The sequence below is a fragment of the Sciurus vulgaris genome, assembly GCF_902686455.1.
Source record: "Sciurus vulgaris genome assembly, chromosome: 2".
NCBI classification, from domain to species: Eukaryota; Metazoa; Chordata; class Mammalia; order Rodentia; family Sciuridae; genus Sciurus; species Sciurus vulgaris.
Genome location: NC_136462.1, coordinates 158,615,509 through 158,633,813, shown reverse-complemented (window position 1 = coordinate 158,633,813; position 18,305 = coordinate 158,615,509). Strand labels below are relative to the sequence as shown.

The following is an 18,305-nucleotide window of genomic DNA, read 5'->3' as shown; positions in this document are numbered from 1 at the left end:
CTAGGACAAGAGAACTCAATAGCAGCTTTTTAATTCCTGAAGGGACTGTAGAGAGGCCTTCATCCCCAGCCGAATTTTACAACTGACAAAACAAAGGTCCAAAGAAATTCAGAGACCTGCCCAAGATTCCCACCCCCTAGTGGCAGCCTTGGAATTGGATTGTTGAGGTCTAATCTCCTAACTTATTATCCTTTCCTTCTTATATTCTCCAAAACAATTGAATCATTATCATTTTTCTCCCGTGCCCATATCTACCAAGCTGAGTAAGTGGAGTGTGGAGGAGGATATCAGTGCATTCTTCATTTATAAAAGGGACACTCTGGTTGAGGTGATGAGGAGGCCTCTTGACCAAAATTTCCTTTTGTCTTAACTGTTCCTGGCCAAGGCTACTTCAGAATATCTTTCCTTTGATCAAATGGTTACTAGTAAGTCACTAATGTGCACAGAGATAAACATAACCCAAATACCAGAACTCTTACTAATTCATAAAGGCAAACACTTTAAACACCAGTATCACCTTCTAGACATTGAAAGATAGGGAAAGTAACATGGGGCTTTATGAATCACTTTCCTAAAGAATGAATGGGACATTTTCACAAATCCCTTAAGTCACTTACTTTCTGCCACACATGCCAGTCTTCCCTGGATAGCTGACTTGGTAATAAAAGTAAGAAAAAAGAAAAGAAAAGAAAAGAAAAGAAAAAAAAACCTAAGTCTGACAATAATGCATTTTGACCAAAGAACTATTGTGTCAATATTTCTGGAGATAGATTTATTTTGAAGTGATTTAACAATGAAATGATGCTGCAAAGCATACTGCTTTTTAAAAAATTTATCGAAAAAAAGAGTTCAATACAATGCTCAAAAAGTAAGAAAGCCCCTTCAGCCATGATAGGTTTATGTACTCCCATAAGCACACCCATGCTTCAACAGAACATTTCACAAATGCTGTATATTATCAAGAAGAGGCGGATTCTGCCAGGCACATAATTTGTATATTTAAGGGAGGTGTGTGGAATGAAAAAGAAAAATATGTTAAATTTCAAAGGACTTGGAAGCAATGCTGCCTGTGAGCTTGTATTACAAATAGCCCTACATTATTACATACGCTATTAATGAGGCCAAGTGAATGAAAGTACAATTTGAATATGCATGACTCTATCCAATGAGCAGGACTTTTGTGTACTGATGAGGTTCCCCCCCCTCCTAAAAAAGGATTAAAATCATTCTGAGAGAAGTATGGTTGACCAGAGATCAGTAAAATAAATACATTTAGACCACAGGATCATACTATCTTCAGATGAAATACACAGGTGCTAAGAGAATGCATTTGACTCCACCTATGATTTCTGAAACTTATGTATATGCTGCCTTCCTAAAAGGAATATTCCTCAACTTCAAACAGCTGCATCATTACAATCTCTAGACAAAAGTAATGATTTTGGTGGAGACATATAAAAGTAGGCAAGGTTAAATAAACCTTTTGAGTACAAAGCCTTCACTTCTATAGTACGGAGCACTAGTTAAAAGACTGGGGAATGGGTAAATTATTGCGCCAAATGGCTGAGAATTAATCTCTGCTGACTAGCTGTAATCTAACGAGGCGGCTGTGTCCCAGGGAGCCCGCAGCATGTCCCTGGCGGTATGTGCAGTGTGTCGAGTCTGCGTGGCACCCTTTGTCCTCACTCACAGGCGGCCTTTCCCCTCATTGTCCATAATATCCTCATGCATCTGGGACGCGTGGAATGCATTCATACTAACAGACTTACCATTGTTTTCTCTCAGAAGCTTTGTTGAGCAAAGACTGCATCACGGTTACTGATAATTATATTGCTTAATTAATCAAGACAAAAAAAATTTGCAAATCATTGCCTGGTTGCCAAGCAGGGAGATAAAAAATGACAACAATACAAGCTGAAGCAATATAACAAAAGTAACAGCTATCTGATCAGAAATTCTTATATAATGAAGCTATTAATGCTAAATCGGTTAATGTTAACATTGCTCCAGGTGTCTCTACTTAGATGCAAACAAAAAGGCTAACATTATGGATATAAAAGGCCAAATGTTGCCATGGATTCTGTAACCTGATAGAGAGGACAGCCTTTTCATTTGATTAGGGAATGCAATTTAAATACCAGGGACTGAAGCCAAACAAACAGACTTTCCCTCCGAAAGCCTCTTGCATTCACCCTGGGGTCAGTGGTTGGTGAACAAAAGGTCAGCCACACTTGCCCTGGAAATGTCTGGATTAATTTTATTACATTGTAATGGTTTGTACTTTAAATGTAGGGATAACACTAAATTTCCAGTTGCCCATTATTCTCTTCTTCCCTTTAGGCTTTTTGAATTAAAATACTAAGAAAGCAATTTGCTCAATTCATCCTTGTCAGAATTTATGACCAAATTTATAAAATGTACACACTTTTTGTACAAAACTTTAAAAGGTATGATAAAGATTGCTTTTATGTATTTCATACTACTTTTTAAAAAATCACTTTGACACTATTAAGAAAATTGAAGTGTCTCACATTATTTACTTCAAAAATAAAGACATTTTTAGGACATTAAATGAAGTTTCTAGAAGGCAAATTGAAAAATGAACTAATAAAGTCCAAACTAAATATTAAAGAAACAGATTTTCTAGTTTGGAAAACTACAAAATACTAAATTTATTGGTTCTCTAATATTAAAATTTTCAGTTTAATATTAAAATTTTCAGTTTAATTAATGTAGTGCTCTTTGTGAACAAATAAAAATGTTAGTACCAAGTAATTTTCTTATAGTATGAACTGAAAACTTAACCATAAACAAACTTCATGTCTCTCAAAGATAATACAAATATTCAATGTAAAATTTTAGCATTTTTATTCCATGAATAAAAAAGAGCTCTCCTTATGACAGGTTTTGCATCAGCCTGAGTAGGATTTTGCTGGTTTCAGGAATTGACCCACACTTATAAAGTTTGAGAATTAATCTATGTGTTAAACTTGGAATTCATTATTGATTTTATTCCTGTGAGAGTAACAAAAAGTACCAATAGCAATGATAATGATAATAACAACTAAGAAAACAGCTAACAAAGTGGCCTTTTCTCTGGGCCAGGTACTGTTTGAAGCACTTTTTCCTTTTTAGTTTAGATATGATATCAATTTGAACAATAAATCTCAGTGATTTATTATCCTGAATATTAAAAAGAGAGAGCTTTTAGAATGATAAGTTTGATTTCCTTCAGGAGGACAATTTAGAATGAAAATAAAGATTATATTTAACATCAAACTGAAAAACACAGGTCTTTTTTTTAAGGTTTAATATGCTAAATGTTTAATTCAAAAACTTAAAAATACCTTCTTAATAATTTCAAAATCAAAGTAAGTCACTGTATCTAGCTGTTAAAATACCACTAAAGGCATGATAAGGATGGAAACTGCAGCCAGTTTAGTACATGGGACATAGACCATTGGATTGTTCCAGCCATTCTGGCGATCAACAGCAATTGATGTTTTTGAATTGATTCTGTGATAAGGTGTTTTGATTGTTAATACACATCATGTGGGCTGTGCTGTAGAGGCCCAGTCTCTTTGTGGGCCTCTACTATCCTTCAGGATTGACCTCCCTTAGCACCAGCGAAGGGTTTGCCAAAGTTGGATTCTATTCCCATGATTATTTCTAAAATGCTAGTTGTGATAACGGGGTTCCTTCACAGTCAATGTGCCAAATTTAAAATTACAATCTTTCAAATTTCAAAATTTTCAAGACAAAATATTTTTTGAAAAATCATAAATTTATTTGATATAATTTTCAGAGGCCAGGTAATACAACATGGAATCTTATAATGTAAGATACTTTGCAAATCCCAATTCATATTAAACTCTTATATAGCACATATAATTTGGAGATAGATAAGCTATCTACCAGTTGGGAAAAAGTTCCCTCTAACATTATCGCATGCTTTGAGGACATGGAATCATATGTTAAATGGTCTGGGCAACAATGTGAAGAAAACATACCTCGGGTTTCTTTGTTATGGCGATAAAGAACATGTGATTCTTCATTGGGTAAATAATGATTGAAACATCTCCGAAGGCGGTTGGGATAATACCCCTACGGTAGTCCCTGGAGTGTTCAGACCAGACAATGTGGACCTCGTCATTCCCCAAGTGACGGAGCTGCAACAGCAAATTGGCTCTTTATTAATCAAGGTGATAACAGCAGTTTATGAGGGGTCATGGCTTGCAAATTGAATTATAAAACACAGAGGCAACAATCTTTTACTACCAAAAAGGCTACAACACTGATGTCTTCTATGAGAATCTTAAAAAGCACAATTTCATGAAAATACCATTTATCTTCTATGAAACACATGTGGTACTAAGAATCACATCTAAGCACGAGGACGTGTTGTGGGGAGGATGGGCCCAAGACATTTTCAAGAATTTTTTAAATGGAATTGTACTTTTACATCAAAGCCATACACTTTATATTGCTGAGCATGTTTCAAAAACAATTAATGACATGAGTTTTTTAATCCATATTATTTTAGCCTCTTAATGGTTACTAAGAAAATAAGAATATAAATATAAGAGAATATCAGCCTTATAACACAGTTGTTTAAAAATATATAAGAAACTAGTCTTGTGACAATACTTTAAGAAAAAGCACATATAAAATTATCTTTGTTTAGGAAACTAATAAATGTTAATTAAATTTGATAGGAATACTAGAACCTAGCATTGAAAGAGCTCCTTACCATATAGACAGTGTGTTTAATCTTCCCACTAACTCTCTGAGGTATACCGCACCATCTTTATCTTCTCTTACCAGGAGGAACCAGGTGCTCAGGAAGGTGAAAGGCGTACCTACTCAGGGATACATCAACAGCATGTGTAGAGTGGGCCTGGGGACCTTGGTTGGGGCTTCTGGTTCAGTGTCATTTGTTCTATTCCCTGGATACCTAAGTCTACACCAAAAGCTACTTCGTTGTCATAGCTCAAGCAATTTAGCCCACTTGTTTTATCATCTTATACATAAAGAACCTGTAAAGTCCCAAATCATAGACTCCTAGTCACTCTGAGGAGGCCTTAGCATGCAGGTCTCCAGGGAAGGACCCTTTGAGAGTTCTTCTAGGGCCCAGCTCTGTTAGATGCAAGATTACCCTCGATAAATTTCCTAATTTCCTTGATAAATCTCCTGTGCTAAGCTGGAGAACACTGCATATGACATCAATTGAGAAGCCTGAAAGCATGACTGAAAAAAACTAGGTTATAAAGATTAACGTGTTGAACCAAACTGAATTCTGAAACTGAAGGCTGACTGGTGAAAGTCCTCTGATACCCACTGTGATGGTGAGGTTTCTGTTTCTGAATTGGAGCAGAAGGATGTTAGCTATCAACATGAACAAGCATTTTTAATTTTTTTTTTTTTTTTGCTTTCTTATCTAACAGATGAACATTAAAAGTGACCAAATAGAGATATTGGGTTAAAGTTGATGTTTTAGTCTTGTCTCAGATTAAAAAAAAAAAAAAAAAAAGGATACTCTGGAATACTATGTATTTAAAATATGTTATCATAAATACTATTTTCTCTACAGACTATTTGGCCACAAAGAGAAAATCCAAGGTGACCCCAACATGGCCTCTTTTCTATTCATAAGTTTACAAAGGGAAGTTGTGTGCTGCAATGTCTGCCTTTCTTCACTCTCTCTTACTTCTTGTTATTCTTCTGTACAAAGTCAATTACTTAAAGGGACCTGCACCTTACTTCTGTACAAAGTCAATTACTTAAAGGGTCCTGCACCTGTTCCTTTGTACCTACATTGAAAATGCATGATTCAACTGTGTCTGAGAATGGGCTCTAGGACAAGTGCAACCGCAGGGGTTGAACACAAGTCACAATGATCCAGAACAATTTAATGTAGTTGATGACTTCTGAAATTCAAAATTACCCAGTACATCTTTTTCCCCACTCTCCCAAATATGTTCTCCCCTCACAAATATAATGGCTAAAAGAAGAGAAGACAAAAGGTGTAGTCAGTACATTACACAAATAGTTAAAAAACAAAAACAAAAACCAAAAAAGACAACACTGCGTTCTCATAATAGCCCTGGTAGCCCTGAACCTCTCTCTCCATTTCCATCATTATTTCATTTTATCGTTTTTCAGAGTATTTGCTAGGTAAGTGCTGATCCCTTGAGCTATACTCAAGCCCTATTCCTGTCTTAGATACTATAGCGTTCCTTTCTTTCTCCTTCTTAATAAAATATGTGAGGACCTTAGACCAAACTCCTGCAATTAACTCCTTTTGGAGTAAAAACACAGTAGCCAACACTGTCAAAGACACAAGATAGGCAGGTTTTCACATTTCAAGGGAAATGTGCATAGTATCTAACTGAAACTCTGGCAGGAATATGGAGCAATAGAAGGTAATCTTGAGAAATGGGGCTGTTCTGGAGCTCAGACTTGCAGTCCTCATCCTGAAAAGACAGTGACCTTGGGGTTCTGGACCCACTGGTATAATGCTGGCACAAATATCCTAATGGGAACAGCTCACCTAACAAAAAATCAGGCTGCTTCTGGATGCCAGCACCTAACACCTGTGTAGCTCTTTGATTCTCTGTAACTGAAGTGACAACAGTGATTGCTGAAATTTTGCTGTTACACTCTCCTTTATAAATCGGGTTACTCAATCACGTAACCCAAGTAAGCCGCTCCTAATTTTATTTGCAACTGTCTTCTAGTGCCATAACACAGGGGATTAGTATCACACTAATAGACTTTTCCTCCTAGTGTGGTGATTCTATAATTTAAGAGGAGCTATTTTTGTGTGAAAATAATACTATATTCATCATTTCAGTGCTGCTTTCAATGCACCTCAGACTTCTGGAAGCATTACAATTTAATTAGCTAAATCACAAAACTAAACGCTAACTAAGGCCATGGGACCAACTGGCTGATAAATCTAGAGCATAAAGCAAAATTACACCCTCTTCTGTCTATGACAAGAACACAAGTAGATAAAATAAACAAAACTGTCTGGACAGTGTTCACCAAGTCAGAATGTAACGAATACCTTGGAAACCTAAAAGGGTTGCTCTATTTAAAGGAGATTTCAATATAGAGATGTCACTTTGTGAGTTTTGGAGAATTTCGATTAGGGGCCCTCTGATTAGAAACCCAACCTGCGATTAGGCTCAGGGCACACAAATTAAGTTGATCTGATGTGTGTGTGATTCAGGAGGAAATGAGTCTCCTACTGGAATGGAGCTATACTCACACTGGCCCCTGCTTCCACTGCACAATAGACTCCAGAAGGCCCTCATACTTGTTGGGCTCAGAACAAATACCCACTTCTCGAGTCTCAAGAAATCAAGCCCATGTGCTGCCACTTCTTGTCTTGACAGAGTTCTAAAGTTCCTCTGCCTGAGCCATTGTGCCTGCTGCTGCCAGGCTGCACGCCACTGGTGACACTGGTCATGGTCCACACCTAACAGGCTGACCTCCTTTCCCTACTAATTGCATTACATCGCCAGCTGGCTCCAGAAGGAGTCGTCTGTTTGATTGAAGAATTCCTGCTCCTTAGTGGGCCCGGCTGCTACTTTTACTAAGTAACAGTCAGGCCTGACATCCCCATTGTTCAGCTGACAGTGTGCCCATCCTAAAATCTAAGTTTTATTTGTAAATTAACCAAGAAACTTCCTGCCAGAACAGCACTGCCTGGAGACTGATAATGTGGGCCTTTCATCCCTTTTCACTCGTACTGTATCACTGCCAATTTGTTTTTTATGCGGCTGGCCAGCCTGAGGCTATAAAAGCCTTGTAAGACATAAGTGCAATTATAGTCCTGGAGTCAAATGAATTGGACAAATCCAATAGCACAGCTCTGTCCCCACTCTGCAAACCCCTACAGCAGTTAGATTAGCTGTGAAAAATCTAATCTAGCTAGAGCTAACAAATTTCTGCAGTGAAGGATCAAGAGTTCAGTATGGGGTTGCAACCGGATTGCAGAATTGAAAAAGTCCCCCCATGACAGGGGCAGAAGAGAGCATGAATCACTTTAGAATTTTGAAGCTCATTTTTAAGCTGTTAGGGACAATTTAGTTAGAATAAGACGAGGAACTGTGGGCCACTGTTACTGTGATTTTTAGTCTAGCTGTGAGACATCCTGATATAGAGAGTTTATTGCTAATGATGCTAAACCTCAGAGCTGCAAAAAGGTATCAGCTGAATTTTGATTATTACAGTGGGGAATCTTTCAACCAGGCCATTATTTATAGCATGACATTTTTGTCAAGAAAACAGTATGTCTTTTCCCATAAAAACAAAACAAAACAAAAATATTCCTTTTTACCTGAAGAAATACCTTTAAAATATTTTGTTATCTATCTTTTAACAAAATAGTTTTCTGCCATAAGAAAATCAATAGAATATGGTGACACACTTGCAAAGTATCAACAATTTACAAGGTACCTCAACTTAAAAACAAACATGATCATGTCTTCAGGTCTCAGTAAGCTGCACTGGACTCTGAGATACTAGAGAGCTCCCAGAGGATAGAGTGCCTTCCACTAAGAACTCGGCAACCAGGGGCAGCCATCAGAACCTAAGACTTAGAGGCAGCTCCTCCAACACCTGTGGGAAACAGCACGTGGCCCTCTTGCTGTGGGGCTCTCATTTTCTGGAAGCCACTGTACCATGTGGGACTGCAGGGGTGAAAGACTGCTAAGTTTCTGAATGCAAATCAGGCTTAATACATCTGAGATACTTGATCACTGAAAGTTTTCTGTGACTGAGCCATGACCTGAGTTTTGATACCTCACATGCACTGCTACCTTCCATGTACACAGTCCAGACGCCTATTGCTGCAGTGGTAAAAAAGCAAAACCACAGAGAAAAGAAATATAAAAGGTACAGTGGGACACATTAGCTATTTCTCATATGGCTAATGGGGCAGGGAAAAACAATCAATTAAACAAAAGGGCAAAGCCAAGGGCTAATGGTCAGGGAGATCTTAGCAGGCACCATGCTGAACAATTTTACAGAGCATCCTCTTATTTACTTCACTCAACTACCCTGGGACATAGACTCTGCTTTTAATCTTATTTAATAGAAGAGAAACAGGCACAGGATGGCCAAATAACTGAACACACACTTGAGCTCAGGTACACCTGTCTCCAGGGTCTGGCTCTAACCCCATCCTTAGACTTCCCAGTTTGTCAGTCTTAGCACCTAAGGTGCTATGCTCAGTTCCTCGAATCTGTGTTGTAGGAGGAGAATGGGTGTGAGGTTGTTATTCTAGTCTCTGCCACTCCTAGGCAAACAGGTGAGTACAAATCACAGTTGCTCTGGGATGTTTCTCTTAGTTGGAGACTTACAGAAGTGGCTTCCTCACCAGACTAGAGTATTTTTTTCTATTAAGTTGCTCCTCACTCCTAACACTGGGTCAGCCTACAGGTTGGAAGGTAAAAGACCACGCTCCCCTGGGGGAGTTCCTAGGAGCACCAGGTTTCCTTTGAATTACAGGGAAAATTGCCCATAGGGCCAAAGCTCAAGGAGAACAAAAGGTACTCAGCAGCAAACATGGATGGCTGGGCAGCAGCACATCTGCATTCCTCATTTCGGCAGATAGTACCTACCCCAGCAAGCCTGTGGTGGTGGGGGTCTTCTTTCCAAGAGCACCATTAATACTTTTGCCACAAAAGCCAGTACACATTGCAATCTTATGATAGTTTATGAGGTAAAATATATTCTTTTCTGTCAGATGATATTAATGTGAGAGAAGATGCCCAAAGAGCAACATGTAAGACCCTTCCTTTAAATGTGGGGTCTTAAGTTTGTGCCCAGTTGGTGTTTTTTATTCACCACAAGTGCAGCCTGAGGAAGAGTAGCACTGAAGTTGAGTCCAAAGGAAAGCAATCTCAGTGCTTCAGGCCTTGGTCTTTGTGAAGTCCTAGGAGAGCCTCCTCTACAGACCAGGGCAGCTACGGATGGTCCCCAGGGAGGACCCTTACCTTTTTGGTAAGTGAATCATCTGAGTCTGATGGCATCCGAGTGGAAACATGGAAAATCACTTCCACAGTCGAGGTAGCATAATAAGGGGCAGTCTGCCCAGTGCTGCCATTGCGCTGCAGGCCACCCATGAAGCCACAGTGGGTGGAAAGATCCACCTGATGAAGATCACACAGAGTGAAAAGAGGGTCAAAAATGAGCTGTTCTTATTCATTAAGAAGGAATGTTAATTTTTTTAAAAACTAAATTATTTTCACTTCATATCTTTCTGATTACAAACATAATATAAAACAAAATTAGACAAGGTTAAAATATTAAAGAATACAGAGAACATTAAAATTAAAATTGCTCCATACTCCTACCACCTGAAGAAAATTACTATCAAAGTTCTGATATATATTTCTCTAACTTTTCCATATAGGCACTCATATATGCACAGGAATTCCCTCTATCTTTGGGAGATATGCCCCAAGATCCTCAGTGGATACCGGAAGCTACAAACAGTACCAAACCCTACATACACTATTTTACTCTATATGTACATACCCTTGATAAAGTTTCATTTATAAATTATGCACAGTAGAGATTAACGATAACTAACAAGCCAGAATGACCAAAACAATATAGTATGATAAAAGGTATGTTATTTGGGTGCCTCTTTCTTTCTCTTTTCTAATATATCTTCTTATACTTCCAACTTTTCACTTAAAGAAGCACTTTATGGCTTCTCTCTGGGATACTGGAATGGCCAGCCCTAAGAGCCTTGCACTGTGGGGCCAATACATATAACACAAACAGTTTCCCCACTGATGGATTTGGGGGGCATTTTGTTTTTTCAGAAGGAACACTCAAAAGAGTGTTTTTTTAAGATGTTGGATCAAGGTATAGATATTACACAATTTAGTAGCCATCACTAAACTGTTTCTCAAAGGGGTTGCCCTAATTTATACCACTGCCAAAAGTTTATGAGTCATAATTCATTTTAAAGTTATGGTGTGAATGCTCACTTTTGTACCTACATCTAATTTTTTAAACTTGTCACAAACTATTATTCTTTCAGTAAACCAGTTTTTCTAAACACACACACAAGAAAGAAGTAGAAAAGTCTCTTCTATGCCAAATAACAATCAGCATACATTCTGGATTAATGTGTGTTTTTTAAAGTTTAGTTGAGAATGTATGATTTTAAAACTATATTAGTTAAACAATAAATATATTCTATGACAAATAGGAATCAACCTTATCAGCAAGAAGAACAAAGATTTATTGGAAGTGCGATAGCTCGTAGACTAAAACCTACTTGGCTCTTTAGAAAATGTATGATTTTGATCTTGGTGTACTCTTGCCCTGTTCCAGTTCTAAAGTAGTCCCCTTGCTAATGCTGAACTCTTAGAGATAAGTTGTGCTTATGCACCCAGAGTTTCTCCTTAGCACAGATAACTGGGAAACCAAAATAAAAGGATGAAAATTATTTCAGGTATTTTGATTTCCATTTTAACTACCTTAAACTCTGGGGAAATATTTTCCTTCAGACATGTTTCTAGAGAAGGTGTATGTGTGTGTGTATGTGTGTGTGTGTGTGTGTGTGTGTGTGTGTGTGTGTGTGTGTGAAAATATCTTTTTGCTGGCTGCTGAGGTGCATGCCTGTAATCCCAGTACTTCAGGAGACTGATGCAGGAGGATCACAAGTTTGAGGCCAGTCTCAGCAACTTGGTGATGCTCTAAGTAACTTAGCGAGACCCTGTCTCCAAATAAAAAAATTAAAAAGGGCTGGGGATGTAGCTCATTGATAAATAAAACACCCCTGAGTTCAAACCCCAGTAGCTCTCCCCCAACTTTTTTTAGTAAAGAAGAAAAATAACCTACAAAATTTTCAATATTATTGATTCTGGGGAAGTATGCTAAGGAAATAAGTTTAATGGGTAAGCCACCACAGCTACTGTATTTTATTTTATTTTTTTGGGGGGTACTGTATGGTTTTTTTATTGTAAACAAATGGGATACATGTTGTTTTTCTGTACATGGAGTAAAGGCATACCATTTGTGTAATCATAAATTTACATAGGGTAATGTTGTTTGATTCATTCTGTTATTTTTCCCTTCCCCCCCACCCCTCCCACACCTCTTTTCCCTCTATACAGTCCTTCCTTCCTCCATTTGTATTTTATTTTCGTTTCAACTTTTGACTTAATCCAACTCTTCATCTTTTCACTTATCAAATCTCTATTTCAAAGGCCTAAACCATTATTTCTTTGCCCATATTTATTCTGTCTTACTATAAACCACCTATGGCTGAGCAAGTCCATCTGACTATTCAGTTTTAGTACAAAGCAAAAGAAAAAATACAGTGTTAAGGGGAAACAAAAGTTTGTGTACTGAGAAGCAACTAACAGAAGATGTCAAGTTCAATGTTTGCCAATTCCTGAATTCTATTCAGGCTATATTTGATTATAAAAACACATGCAAGAATGGATATAATTAATGTTTAGCTTATATACATCCTTAAATATAGCTAATCAGTAAACACCTCTTGAATGAAAGTAGTTACCTCCCATCCAAGACCAGCCACAAAATCTTCATATGCTTGGCTTCCTCTTTCATTGGAAAGGATTGAACACTTGTCTTCTTGACCTTCGGCAATGTAAAATACTGCAATTTTGTGTGTCTCACGGCTGTTAAGTTTTTAAATCAAAAGCAGTTAGAATTCTTATGTATAAAGTTTTATTTTGCTGCCTAAATCAGCATGACTCCTGCTATTGTGCTCACATTTATTGAGAAATTCCTAGAGGTAAAGTCACTGAGATAGCTTGACACATGATCTCATGTACTCTTTGCAACTGCTCTGATAAGATGGGTATTATCTTATCACCTGCCTTGCAGAAGTGGTTGGAATTTAAATAAAAAGCATGCAGAGCAAGCAAGGGACTGGGAACTGTATCAAGGCAGTCGTTCTGAGACTACACAACATTTGGCAAAGTCTCTTCATTTTTGGTAAAGAATATCATCTTTTAAAGCATTTCAAATAGATATCAATTGTGAGTAGATCTATGTGCATACCCACAGCATACCCACAAATAGTCACTTTCTACACTTTGAGGTAAGGTTATTGGTAGTTCCTTGACTGGCACTGTAAGACTGTCAAGACTTTAGGAGAACCAGAAACTTCTTCCAAGTAGCACATACTTTGGTATTTTCTTTGTGAGACAGTGTACCAACCCTGTCTTCTGACTTCTGAGGTTACATGGTAAGGGGGAGAGCTGTCCAGGGAAACTTTTTTATTGAACAGATTAAATACTTTATCAGTTTGTTCCATGAAGGATTTTGGGCAGTTTACTGTTAAAGCAAGTAAACATGATATGCGATTTGAAGAAAGGCATCCTGATTTTTCAACTATTGTACATGTAGTATAGTATTTAGTGCATAGTAGGAGCTCGGTTAAATCTCTGTTAAACTGACCAGAAAAATGATGGTATATTTGAATGCCTTAATAACTAGTTTCTATAAATACTGTGGAATAAAGTGCCAGAATAAATGGATCACTGTCAAGGAATCTGGTGATAGTACAGAGATGGAAACACTTTTTATTCTAACAGAGCTATAATCAAGAATCACTTGTTGCACAGCCCCACCATCCATGAGTTTTTAACTATAGTTTCTTTTCTGATTTTTAATATTAGAATACCATTTCCAGAGTAGTTCTACCCTTCTCCACACTTTGGCATAATATTCTGAAAAATCTCAAAAAAAAAAAAAAAAAAAAAAACTACCAAGTGCTTAAACAATACAGAAATGTTTCTAATGTCTAATTGTTTAATAACTCAACATTATTATCTGATTAGGCATTCATATTGCTAGAATTATGCTCCAAATTTTAATAAATTTTCTCATATTTCCTTCTCTATGGGTTATTTTTCTACTTCACAAGCAGGACTAATAAAGCTCAACTAAAAAGTAATCTATTCATTTAGATAGCTACTCATTTTGCCCCATAATTCTCATGTAATAAACATTCTTGGAAGAAAAATTAGAAAAAATAGAAAGAAAAGAAGAAAGAAAAAACCACCTATAATTTGAACATATAAGCAAAGTACATAGCTATTACCATTTTCGGATGTATTTCTACACAAAAATATAAAATATGAGAAACTAGTACATTCTGTTTTGCAACTAATTTTTACACTTAAAATATTTATGAACACTTTAAAAATTGTTGCAAGATATATATAACAAAATTTACTGTTTTAGTTATTTGTAAGTGTGCCAATTTCAGATCATGTGATTCTATAATAAAGTTATTCATGACTACATAACATTCTATTATATTAATAAACCATAACCCAAATCTTCATTTAGGGTATTTACATTTTAAAAGATATTTATGCATTATCTTTAATATGTCTTTGAAATTAATATTTAATCTTTATAATAGTTTCATCAGATTTTTGTTATATCCTTAAAATAAATTCATAGAAATAGAATTTCTTGGGGTCTGTCTAAGAAATTCTTAAGGCTTTTGATACATACTGTCCTGTTGCCACCAGGAAAGCAAGACATTACATGAGTATGCCCTCTGGGGTATAACTCATGATGGAAACAGGTTGCTACAAGAAGGGAGGATTTTTATGGTGATAAGATTCTGGTGGGGAGCAGCTGAGGCTTTAGTAGAGACCTTCTGCTCCCAAAAAGGAAGCCTGTCCTCATGAAGGGAGGAGCCCTGAAACTGCCACACCATGTTTCCCTGAGTGATAGGGGACACCATGAGGAGCACCTAGAATCTGACTGGCTTACCTCAGATGTTGATGATAATAGATATACTAACCTTTGACCTAAAGGATTGTCTCAACAAAGGATAAAAAAATAGTTACTTAATTTCTTCCTATAGCTCTCTCTATATATTTAAAAGTTTTTGACATTTAGTTTTTCCCTGTTCTATAGATGCTACATACATAAAACAGCCTCAGGTTTATCTGAAATGTTTCTGCTTATTCTTCTTAAAGTCCAGGTTTTTTCCATTGTAGCTTCTCCTGGGTCCTTGAGTCCTCATTAACAGTGGAGCACAAAGAGCTAAGCTAGAATGGTGGACTGACTGATGTGGGTGTGAGGAAAGGTGACCTTTAGTTGTAAACATTCATCAAATTTCACATCCTCCAAAATGTTAGCACCGCAGAGAGCCTGCTAGGATGCAGACACTGTCTGGCCTTATTAGAGCCAGGCTTTTGAAATGGTAATTGCAACATCAACAGCACTTCATATCCATAAGCTGCACAGCCAATGCATGAAGGAACAGGTAATTCAGGAACATACAAACACAAAATCAACAATTTCCCTTTTCTCATTAGAATGCATTTTTTTTTTCCTTATTAGGAAGAGACCAGAATAGCTCAGTTTCCTTGTACTGTCATGCTAAAGAGCCAAACAAAGAAAACCATGATTTTAACATCCACCTCAGCAGATGGTGGCAAGGAGACATTCACAGTTAAAAAGAAGGCCCACTGTGATTTGTATGTATGTTCATCATACATATATGTAACTATCTTTACATCTTTATTAACTTCACAGTACATAAACCAGAGTAGCATGATAGATTCTCCCTTTCCTAAAAGCATGTTAAGAAGGATCTATTCCTTGAAGATAGACATCAATTAATATCAGAAATAGAAATTTCCTGAAAGTTGAGGGACAGGATATGTTCTTGCCTGCCACCTGACCAATGCACAGGACAGTCTAGATTTCTCATAGCTAAAGAATCTCAGAATTAGTTCCAGTTTTTTCAAAAAGAACTTTGAAAATACCCTTCACCTTAAAATAAGTTGATATGAATTTAGATGTCAAGAAGACACTAAATCTAGGAGTTGGGGTTTTAAGTGAAGGTTAATCAAGGGGCAGAGAATTGCCAATCAGCTATCCAAAGCCATATTTTACTGCAACAGCACCCCAGGGAGCTAATTCAATTGTACCTCATGCAACTAAAGTGCATTAACACTCAACAAATTGGCCACAATTACAAGACACCAATGTATTCACTTAACACTAAGAAGCAGGGAATAGTTCAGCATATGCTTGAAAAGCTGAGATTGGGACCCAAATGACTGTGTATTTAATACTGAAACACAAGAGGAAGAAAGAAGGGAATCCCTGAGTCCTTCAGAAGAAATCCCTCAAGGAATTTCCACAGAGAACTTGATCTCTGTTTCTCTAGAGAGAAATAATAAAAACAATAAGCAGGGAAATGAATCCAATAAAGGGCTATGTGAAGAATAATGCTTCAGGTTCTTTAATGAGATTTTAAAAATTCTTTAAGCTCAAATATTTCACTGTAGGTTTCACTTGATATATCAGGAAATGAAGACATTAAGAACAACAATGAGCTAATAGCTTCAGGCCTGAGTAAGACTTCTTTCACCAGGTACAACTATAAATGAAACAGTTAATCCTGTATATTTCTTTTTCTTTTAACTCTGTATATCCCATGATGATAAAATATTTATCACTTTCCAGAGAGCGGTGAAGTCACATGGAAAAAAAGGCTCTCATACTGCCCCAGAACAGCTATTCTGGCATGCCCAAGACTCAGAAAACATATATGAAATAGTTCATTCCTCAATGTGTGGTCTAAGAAGGCCTGAGTAATGAGAGCAATATTGGAAAGTAGAAAAATGAAGAAGGGAAAAAAAAGAAAAAAAAAGAAAATCAATACTTTTCTGATTTCCATACAGAGGCAAACCTTAATTCTAAAGGAATGAAAGGACACATAGCAATAAGTAGGCTTAGATCTTCTTGGTCCTTAGTGACATAAAAATGGACCTTTTAAAATTAAGTCATCTTCCAAGTATTTAAGAGAAATCGAAATTGGAATTTACTACTTACATTTATACCTAGTTTAAGAATTCAAACCACAAGAAGAATCACAATTGTGAACCCGATAGGCCAATCACAGTAACATAAACCAAGAACTTGCTTGAAAATAAAATTTAAGTATTTGTCACTTTGAGTTTTGATCAGAACTCTAAAATAAACTATAAAAATCATAAGAATGCCACCTAAACACAGGGTAGTGAAAATATTTGCTTAGCAGGTCAGAACTCCTCCCTGTAAGTGCCAGTCAGGAGAATCAAGTGCCTTAAAGTGGAAGCACCATGGTGGGTGAATGAATGGTTAAGTGAATGAAATAAAGAAATCTCATTTTTTCCAAATGCCAGGATAGGACCCATAGAGATAAAGTTGGTCTTTGTCATTTCTTCTCCTTGTTGCTTCTGAAGCATCCTTTAAAAACATCAAGTTCAAATATATTTACAAATCTATGACTTAAGGAGTAAGAAAAATGTAGAAAAATAAAATATAGTGGGAAAAGTTGAAAAACAAGCCTGGGGAAAACAATCTAAATTTGACTGACAATGGAATACTAGGATATTTCTAAGGGCAATGAAAGGGGAATAAGCAAAGTGTTTTTTTTTTTTTTTTTTTTTTTTTTTTTTTAAGCTGAAAGATCAAAGAAGCAGTTTATTCAAGACTTTAAAATATCTATCATATACTGAGGACTATATTCTTAACTTAGGTGGTTTTGGAAGCACATTTTCCCCAAAGCAAAGCCTTTTCCATGGCTGTGAACTCCTTTCTAGAAATGCTTCTGATATAGTACAGAAAAAAGGGTAGATATGAGAATGTAACCATCTTTGAGAATGAGACATTATTTGAGAGTTATTAATTACAACACACTAGTTTTAACCTTTCCAACATTGTAAAGTCAAGACTATAGAATTCCAATGCCAGGTTGCACAGCAAGGACTATGAGGTCAGTCTCATTTAGTTTCAAATAATATGGTTTAGGTGATTATGACTGGTTTAACCTAGGTAAATATCTGTGTCCTTATCAGAAAAAGAGATAGTTGCAGAGAATAAATGAGAATGGATGTTCACTGATTGCCACAGAGAAAAGTATTCAATCATAAGCAGAGGTTAGGTGGGAGCCCTGACCTCTTGCTTAGGATAACAAACATGAGTTATTCCTGACAGGTATAAATATCAAAGGTTTGACACGGGCAAATGTCAGCAGATTCTAGGTTACAGAACTACCCCTGGGTTCCAAGCATACATACAGATAAACAGGAGAAAGGTGGTTTGATATACTTTCACATACCACTGACGAGAGTCTAGGTTTTTCAGTTCTCTCAATAATTTTGAATTTTTCTTCAATAGATGAAAATTCTTCCTATAAGGAAAAAAGGATGGAAGAAAAAAATCATGTGATCAAAGATCAATTTGGCTGCTTTTTTTAAATTAATTTTTATTTATTCTAATTT

The 18,305-nt window shown here is 36.7% G+C and overlaps 1 protein-coding gene and 1 long non-coding RNA gene across 2 annotated transcripts in view; both read right to left on the bottom strand.

Annotated features, from left to right (window-relative positions):
- Nucleotides 1-18,305, bottom strand: part of RALGAPA2 (Ral GTPase activating protein catalytic subunit alpha 2) — a 309,855-nt gene that overhangs the window by 99,979 nt on the left and 191,571 nt on the right. Inside the window, 4 exon segments of the mRNA XM_079124240.1 lie at nt 4,011-4,169; nt 10,008-10,163; nt 12,554-12,677; nt 18,143-18,214. Of these exon segments, the coding sequence (XP_078980366.1) occupies nt 4,011-4,169; nt 10,008-10,163; nt 12,554-12,677; nt 18,143-18,214 (511 nt within the window).
- LOC306651639 lies at nt 5,405-10,001 on the bottom strand. The gene is made up of 2 exons (XR_013761162.1): nt 5,797-10,001; nt 5,405-5,755 (listed from the first exon to the last, which is right to left on the bottom strand). It is a non-coding gene; the product is annotated as an uncharacterized lncRNA (long non-coding RNA).